This window comes from Lemur catta, chromosome 2 (genome assembly GCF_020740605.2).
Source record: "Lemur catta isolate mLemCat1 chromosome 2, mLemCat1.pri, whole genome shotgun sequence".
NCBI classification, from domain to species: Eukaryota; Metazoa; Chordata; class Mammalia; order Primates; family Lemuridae; genus Lemur; species Lemur catta.
The window spans coordinates 80,601,328-80,610,793 of record NC_059129.1 but is presented as its reverse complement, the minus strand read 5'-3'; the positions used below and the strand labels follow the sequence as shown (position 1 = coordinate 80,610,793).

Here is a 9,466-nt window from a genome sequence, read left to right as displayed (position 1 = left end):
TAGTAACCTACCCTCTCTAAAAGAATGCTACAAAGAGAGTAAGTTGTATCGGCCCTAAGAAGACATGTAATGCTACTCTTTCATTTTATAGATAAGAGAGACAAACTGGCTTGCAAAATTCACAACGTGGCAGAGCTGTAAGGCCAACCCCTGACTCCTAGTGCTGTTTGTTCCCAGTCACACTACCCCCCCCTTGAACAAATATTTACTGAGTGCCTACTGTATTAGGCATTCAGCAGCAGTGTGTTACCTATTCGGTATGCCTATTATTGATTATTGGCTACTTTCCTCCCTAATATTTTTCATTCGACCACTTTTTAAATGGCCTTTAGATTCAGAGTTAAAGTAGAAAAGGCTTGGTCGGTGTCAGGCACTGAGTGGCGTGACCAGGCTCGCAGCTGGTCCCACGGTGGCGATCTACAAAGGCAGTGACGCCTTCCCACCAAGGGAGTGACTCCCGGCTAATCCGGGGGTATAGCGAGCCAGAGAGGGGCGAGGCTGGGTCTCCAGACGACGCCTTTGGCCTTCCAGTGACCGCACTACCAGGGCTACGGGAGTAAACTTTTCTGTGCAAGATGCCTATGCATTTGGCTTCTGATGCTTGGTGGCCGAGTGTCTAAGCCGGCATCCGGCCAGGTCTCCAGCCCTCTCTCTTCCCCACCCTGGGTTTATCCTCCCTTCCGAGTCTCCAGCTGCCAAGAGACATTTCTACCTGGGAGACGGCTGTTGGCCTAGACTCCCCGGCTGCAGCCTTTCCCCGCCCCCTGACCTGAGCCAGCGGCCCGAAGGCCGGCGAGGTCAAGTTCCTCTGGGGAGCCAGGGCAAGGCCACAGCCGAGGTGCTGCCACGCGAGGCCTTCTGGGCTGGTACCAGCCAATCGTCGTAAAGCATACACGAGCTCCAGCCAATCAACACCCGCCTTATTCCTGCGTACCGCCCGCTCTGGGTCTTTCTCCCTGCCCCCATCCCGATGCCGGTAGTCGTGGCTGTAGCTGCAGCCGCCTCCTGAGCTGACCGGGCCTGGGGACCAGCCGCCCGCTGGCGCCTTGCGTTTTCTCCGGTTGTCTTCACTGAGGATGAGTCCTCGCGCGACTGTGTATCGGCCTCGCGGAGACCGCCGGCGCAGTTTCATCTAGCGACTGGTGAGGGAGGGCCCGGCGTTGCCCGACCGTGCGGAGCGGGTAGAGACGGACGCGTCCCTTTAGCCTGGGGGCGGCGAGAGAGTGTTCGCCTTCCGGAGGGTGCCGGTGACTGCGAGGCCGGTGGCTCTGGTGGACCATGGGGAGGGGACCCTGCTGCGCGCAGGCTGCCAGGCTTCGCGTGAGGAGGCGCGGGGCGAGCCAAGTGGCCCGGGTCCCTGCGGCCGCCTCCCTACCGCCCCCCTCCGCTAATGAATGGCGTGTTCAGGCGACTTGCTACGTTGCAGTCCCGCAAGACACGCCCTCCAACCATATTGCATTCCTGCTTCTGATGGTTGTCTGGTGTCACTTCCCTTCGAGTCTTGGATTTGAAGCCATTCGTACAGGCGCTGATGGCTCTCATCCCCTTCGTGGAGTCACAAGTTTGAGTCCACCCTGGGGATACTGACTGTCGGGAAGCAGGTTGTAAACTCGGAAGTTAAGTGGAAATTGACCACTTTGTAAAAAGAGAACTGGTTCTTTTTGGGGGGACGTGTGAGACGGTGGGGAGAGAGAGGGAGAGAGATAACCCAGGCCATCCTTGACTCCTGTTTTCCACTGTAGTTCGTAAAACTTCAGTGTGTGTTAGCCAGCGATTGATGTAGCACCTTTTTCCAATTCTGCCTTGAAGAATTTATCAGAAATACTGAAAGGATGTGACTTTTTTGAGTGGTAGTGTTTCAATACCCGTAATGTGTTGCAACTTCAAAGACTTACATAGCCTCTTCTTTATCATTTTCCTCCTTTTTCTATTTTGAATTCTTTGATTTTTATTTGTTTTAGAAACTGAAGGTGAGGATGGAAGGAACTGTTTTCTAGAAAAAATTTTGTTACAGATATTTGCAGAAACTTTAGTCACACCACAGTTTACTTCAAGAAATTTTTTTAAATGACTGTGTTCCATTTTTTAAAAAATAATTTATGTTAAGGACTTTTCTTATGTAAATTCCAAGTAAAGAACTTACTATATTTTTAACTCTCATAATGCTCTGGACTGTAAAATTCAATAGACCATAAATGAATGTACCTATTAAAGAAAGGAACTCTGTATTACTTGGTTAATTATTACAAATAATACAGAATTAGCTTACTATCATAAATAGGGCAGTAATTCTTTTCCACATCTAAAGATATCCTTGCCCCATACAATTTGGACAATTTCTCTATTTTAAAACTGGGTATTCCACTGATAAAGTATTGAACTGCAGTTTCTATATCTTGTATCCATAAAATATCTGAGAAAACAGAATAAAATATAAAGCTAAATTATCAATTTTCTAAAGTAGTAAGTGCTTGTGTTTTAAAATTGTTGTAAACTATTTTTAGGACAAAATTTTTAAGATTCTTTATAAGTCACTATAATTTATAGTTTATAACAGTTACTTTAATTTAACATAGAAACGATTTTATAGGGAGGATATTTTGGGTTCAGAGAGGACTAAACCTACTTAAGTACATATTATATTTTATGAGAAATATGAAGAAGTGTGGCATTCTCTGCTGTCACCTCCCTTAGGAGCCTATAATCTTTATGTATAGGCAAGGTATACACCTATGTGGCAGATTATTGTTATATTTGCAGATGAAAAAATTGAGGATTAGGGAGCTTAAGTGATTTGCTCAGGGCTTTTTTAGATAGTAGTGTAGGAACTCAATTCTTATGACTAAAGATTTGGGTGAAAAGCATTCCAAGCAGAAAGGACTCTATTTAATACAGTTTTTTTTTTTTTTTTTTTTTTTTTTACTTTTTTACCAATATGTCTCTTTCTCCTCTTTTTTCTAAATTTTTCTTGGGTACTTACCATGTGAATGAATTGTCTTCTTTAATATTCAGAAAAAGTTAGGAAGTACATAGTTGTTATACCCTTTTTACAAATGACAGAATTGAAACACAGAGAAATTAAGTGATAGGCCCAGGGTAACTTAGCCAGTTAGTGGTGTACCTGGATTACTAGTTCAGGTGTTCTGAATTCAAAGTCTGAACTTTATATGCTGCATGAATCTGTAGGCCTACCTGTAATCCTCTTCCTGAAGTTGAAAGGCTATTTCTAACCTGTGAGACATGGATATTGGTTCATTTTGGTCTTGGATGTGTTAGAAAATACCATTGTTAGATTTGTGTTTTTGGGAAATAACTGAGCTCTTAACCAAGGATAAGAAGAAGGATTGTGAGTCGTTGTTTATAGCTAAACTTTGGCTAAAACCTTTGTGGTGGGCCAGTCTTCAGGGTTGAACAATTGCCTGTAGCTACCTACATTCTTCCAACTCAATTTCCCATCAACATGTCATATTTATCATGTATAAAATAAAAATTTTCACTATAATTTTTGTTTCTTTGCTTAGGTTTGTTTCGCTTTTCTGTTTTCCAAAGTATTTAGCCCTTTCTCTTCTTCCTAGCTGCACTATCAGTCCAAACCAGAAACCTGGGAGTTATTGCCACGTCTTATTAGTTCAAGATCCTGAATATGTCTCTCAGTTGCCCACTTTTGTTATCTCTAAGGAAAGGCACATAGGGCTGTCCAAAATCTGGTTGTGTATATTTTAGACCTCCTTACTGTCTTGTGAATTATTTAGAATTCTCAGAATGGACCACAATGATTCTCGTGCTTTTATATTTTACTATGCTCTCTGCATTGAATGACTCCTACCCTGAATTTATCAGGCAAGTACGTACAGTACTCATCTTTTAAATCTTAGTTTATACATCTCCTTTAGGAAATCTTCCCTATACCTCTCTTTACTCCCCATTCCTATATGTCATTTGTTTTATCTTGAACATAGGTTTATAATCACATGTTTTTGTCACTTATTAACGTAAAATCAGTCTCTTTTACCAAACTATGACCCTTTGACGATAGAGATTGTGTAATAGATAATAAATTTTGTTTAATCAATAGTTGTAAAACTAGGTAAGAATCCAGGGAGAATATGAAGGGAGGAATATGAATCCAGGGAGAAAAAGAGGACTGAGGGTGGAACATTGAGAAGCGCAGCATTTGAAGGTCAGGGGAAGGGATGGTGCCCTAGGAAGAATTGGTAAGACAGAGATCCCATGCTTAAATGCTTCCCTGAGTGACTTCTTGCCCTTTCAGGATCCCTTTCTAGACTCCTCGAGAGAATGTGGTGTTAAAGACAGAAAAGTAGAGAAGACAAGATAAGAATTGAGAATATCTGAAAGTATTTGATAATTTGGAGATCACTAGTAACTTCAGTGAAGGATGGTTTTCTTGGAGAAGTATGCAATTAGCAGTGATATTGATGCTCAAACATGAATTTGGGGATTAAAATTTAGTACATTTTTGTTAATAAAGAAATGATAGCAATGAAAACTACTATTTGTTGAATGCATATTTAGTGCCAGGCACCATGCCAGGCTGTTTCATTTATCCTTACAGTAACCCTGTAAAGTTGGTGACATTATCTCTGTTTTAAAATGAAGAAATGAGAACTTAGAGAAATTATGTAATTTTTTAGAATTACATAACTGGTAACAGCCGGCATTGCTATATTTAAATCCAAATATGTAAAACTCTAAGAAACCCTACCTCTTAATCACTTCCATATTTATGTGTATTCTGTATGTGTTTCTATATATGATAGTATGACTTTTATATTTAATATTCTTTCCCCCCCTTTCAGTGTTTAAATTATACATACTAATAAATGAAGAAATTCTCTTCTACTTTAATTCTTTCATGTAAGGTTGTAGTGGTTCACTAAAAAATAGTTCCTTTCAGTGTATTATGCATAGACTGAAAACACGAAGATGGTAGGATTTTAGAGCCTCTGAAGAATGAAATTAACTACATGTGACCATTCTGCCAAATACAGTACCCCCTCCCATCCTCCCATGAGAAGTTCCAAGACACCCAGTGGATGCCTGAAAATTCTGATATACTGAACCCTATATATGTTTTTTGATTTGTTAACACCTAGATAGCTACTAAGTGACTAATGGGCAGGTGGGTGTGCAGTGTGGATATGCTGGACATATGAATAATTCACATCCCTGGCAGGATGGAGTAGGATGGGACCAAGATTTTATCACACTATTCAGAATGGCACACAGTTTAAAACTTACGAATTGTTTATTTCTGGAATTTTTCATTTAATATATTATTTTTGCACTGTGGTTGACTGTGGGTAACTGAAACCACAGAAAACAAAACTGCAGATAATGGGGGACTACTGTATCATGTTTCCCATTTTTAATATTTTAAACTACTTGAGGCATTGATGCCTTTTTCTTTTTGCCGCCAATTTCCACTTTTTTCTTAGTTTTTCTTTTTGGGGGGGTTTCAAATCAACATTTTAAGGGAGAATTTTTTTTGGGGGGAGAGAGGATCTCTCCTTGTTGCCCAGGCTGGAGTACAGTGGCATGATCATGGCTCACTGTGGCCTCCAACTCCTGGGCTCAAGCAATCCTCCTGCCTCACCCTCCTGAGCAGCTAGGACTATGGGCATGTGCTACCATGCCTGGCTAATTTTGTCTTTTTTCTTTTCATAGAGATACGGAGTCTTGCAAGGGTTGCCCAGACTGGTTTTGAATTTCTGGCCTCAAGTTGTCTTCTCACCTCGGCTTCCCAAAGTGTTGGGATTATAAGTGTGAGCCACAATGCCCAGTGGGGATAATTTTTATCAAGACTACATCAAATTATAAAATGCATGGAGTAGAAACAGACCTGGAGCTAGAAGGGATTAGGAATTATCTAGTTCAGTGTTCTCATTTCCCAGTGGAGATATCAGAATAGTTAAGAACAGAAAACATTAGGTCTAAGACTTATGACTCTTAGTGTGGTTTGAAATGGGAGTGGAAAATACAGATTTGGAATATTTCATATCTATGTCTTGTGCAGAGAACTTTCCCTTTCATGTATAGTAAACGCATATATGACCTTCTGAATAGTCTCCTTATAATGATTTTTCTCTGCTCCCAAAGACTATATATTAAGAAAGCTTTGTAGAGACTATAAATTAAGGAAGGTTTTCTCTTTTTTTTGTCTTTAAAATTTTTTATGTGGTTTTTAAATATTTAAATTATTAATCTTTTATGACTTTTGGATTTCAGATCATCTTTAGAAAGGCCTTTTGTACCATGTGATTATGAAAGATTCTCCTGTGTTTTCATCTAGTACTTTTATAGTTTCAGTTGTTTTATTTGCCTTTGAACAATCTAGAAACTATTTGGTATAAGGTATAAAATAAGTACAGTATCTTTTAATACCTGTTGTTTAATTATTATCTCCTCCTGTGGTGAAGCACCTTCCAGGCAGAGAGAATAATAGCACGGTGCCTGGCACTTAGTAAAAGCTGAATAACTGATGACAGTGTTGATTATTGCTGTTGTGGTGGTGGCGGTGATGATAATATAGTTTTAGGGGGTAAAGGTTTGGGATAGGATTCTTATAAAAATGGTAGATTTTAGTGTGTTTATAGCTTGTGGAGACATAGCTAGGAGAGTGTAAAAATACAGGAGAGAAGGAATGAAAGGGCAAAAGGAAAAAGGTCTACTCCACAGTACAAAAAACAGGTTAAGTTTCAACATGAGAGTGGAAAAATGGAGGTAAGGATGACTGATACAGATACTATAAACATGAAAAAATGATAGACTTGTTTTTTTAAAATAGGAATTAAAGGCACTTAAATATGGAGGTTATTGTATTGTAAAGTACTTGAGGAGAGTACTTTTGTATTTTCACTTTCTCTTCCTTTCTCCTTCTCTTATAGGTCACCCTTGCAATTATGGATATTTGAAAGGATCGGACAGTGTGGAGGGGGAGTTCCCCTCCTCACTCCCCCTTGGTGCTTGACTCCAGGAATAATTTAAAAACTGTGGAACTTTTTTTAAAATGAAGAGCTTGTATTTGATATGAACTTTATAGAACTATTTATAATTTTTTTGATTTAAGTGCCAAAAAATTGTATAAAGATATTAGTTTTGTACTATTGTCATAAGGATTTAAATTATAATCCTAAAAACGTCATTTATTCTCTGTAATTCTTCCTAAATAGCACCTTTGTGTCCTGGCTTTTTCATTTTTAAAAATTAATCTTGACTGACTATTCTGAAGAAGTAAGCAGTATAAAGAAAATTAGGATGAATTCTCTCATCCCTGACTGCACATCAAAATGTCAATCTCTGAAGCATGCTTTGGATGTCCTTTCTGTGGTAACGAAGGGGAGTGAAAACCAGATTAAGGCCTTTCTCTCCAGTCATTGTTACAATGCTACAACTGTCAAGGATGTCTTTGGCAGGAATGCCCTACACCTTGTTTCCTCCTGTGGAAAGAAAAGAGTGTTAGATTGGCTTATTGAAAAAGGAGTGGATTTGTTGGTGAAAGACAAGGAGTCAGGATGGACAGCATTGCACCGAAGCATTTTTTATGGACATATTGATTGTGTTTGGTCTCTATTAAAGGTAAGTGTCACTTGTTTATTTACACCTGTTATTTAGTCAGGCATATGTTTTTCTTAATCTTCTTCATACACCCCACATACTTTCCAGAAAAGATTTGCATTTGTTCTTGTCACTTGTTTGCCATCTTTTACTACTGTAACTCATCTTTGGAATTAAAATCCCATATATTCTTTTTATTTAACCTTTTTATGATGTAAAATTTTAAACATATATCAAAGCTTACCATATACAGTGAACTATTGGCCAATAATGTGTTATTTGTACATATATTATTTTGAAGTAAATCCCAGACATTTTATCATTTAATCAGTCCTATATGTTGTTGAAAGAACAACTTTAGACAAAATAAATTTAACAGAATTTATTTGAGCAAAGAATGCTTCATGAATTGGGCAACACTAAGAACTGGAAGAGGTTTGGAGAGCTCTGCCTTAGCACCCTGGGCAGCAAGCTTTTATAGGCTGACACAGAGGTAAGACAAAGAAAATGATTGGTTAGAGTGGAAAGACCCCAGTTAGAGGTTAGTTGGCGGTTTGTGATTGATAAAGCCTCTAGTGTCATCTTACTCTTTATGTTGGGCTGGCTTCTGTTTGCTTATGTAGAAACTTAAAGTGCTAGAGCTGCCCCAGGCTAATGGCATCTCAGTTAAAAATTTTTTAACGATATCTTTTAGTATTTTTTAAAAAATGGTTTATTCTTAAGTTACTATATTATTCTCTGCTTTAAAAGGGCACTAGTTTTTGAACATCACTTAGGGACTGTATTTATGAATAATATATTCATTTCTTGTTTAGCTAGGGTAAAGTATTTAGAGTTCTACAGAAATTGATGATTAAGGTCAGCTTAATCGATATGAGATTTCCCATCCAATAGATTAGATTTGTTGTACTGAATAGCCAAATAATGAAGTGTTTTAAGGTATACCCTAATGTCATTTCAGTAATGAATGCAAATTTTGTAACTCATGACTATGAGTTTTAAATTTAACAATTTTCTTTTTTGTAATAAGGCCCAGTCAGTATTTTAAAATTCAGGGCAAATTATAAAACTGGCAAAATAAACTCTCCAGGGATCTAAGTTTCTAGGTTTTCATTTGTCAAATTCATATCTTGGATCACTCTGCCCCAGAATCTATCCTTTTTACTCTTATGAAGGCCAAGCTCAGGGCTTCTCACATGGATATTATTATATCTAACTTTTAAAAAAATAGTAGGCAGTGTACAATTTTACATTTATTAAGATATTAGGAGATCACTTTTCTTTTTTTTTTTTTTTGAGACAGAGTCTTGCTCTGTCCCCCTCTAGCTCCCCTTGCCTGGGTAGTGATCAGTGGCATCATTATAGCTCACCGCAACCTCAAACTTCTGGGCTCAAGCAATCCTGCCTCAGCCTCCCAAGTAGCTGGGACTACAGACACATGCCACCACATCTGGCTAATTTTTTTCTGTTTTTAGTAGAGATGGGGTCTTGCTCTTGCTCAGGCTGGTCTCGAACTCCTGAGCTTAAGCAATCCTCCCACCTTGGGCTCCCAGATTGTGAGGATTACAGGTGGCCTCCCACCACGCCTGACCAGATGATCACTTCTGATTTTTGTTTTACTTGTTAGCTCACTAACTTGACTATGTTTTGATGGCTCCTGTGACATGAGCTGTTATAACCATCTTAAAATGAGGTTAGAATTGGTTTTAGTTTATTAGGAATCCCATGAGGCAAGAGGAGATTCCTCTTAAGTAACCCAGACAGAGTATTCTAGCATGTAACTGCTAGAATTTAAAAACTTCATGGTTCATTTCAGCCTATAGCTACCCAAGTAAACTGTATGTGTAGATAGGCAGTGATGACTTGTACCAGTTAAAATAGATAAGTCTAA

General features: G+C 38.9%; 1 protein-coding gene across 2 annotated transcripts in view; it reads left to right on the top strand.

The window, feature by feature from the left end:
* The first annotated feature begins 959 nt into the window (after nucleotides 1-959).
* The window catches only part of IBTK (inhibitor of Bruton tyrosine kinase), a 70,468-nt gene continuing 61,961 nt past the window's right edge, over nucleotides 960-9,466 (top strand). For both annotated transcript variants that reach the window (XM_045543940.1, XM_045543939.1), the window contains exons 1-2: nucleotides 960-1,142; nucleotides 6,906-7,596. In XM_045543940.1, the coding sequence (XP_045399896.1) occupies nucleotides 7,276-7,596 (321 nt within the window). In that variant the 5' untranslated portion in view covers nucleotides 960-1,142; nucleotides 6,906-7,275. The remainder of the gene's footprint in view (nucleotides 1,143-6,905; nucleotides 7,597-9,466) is intronic.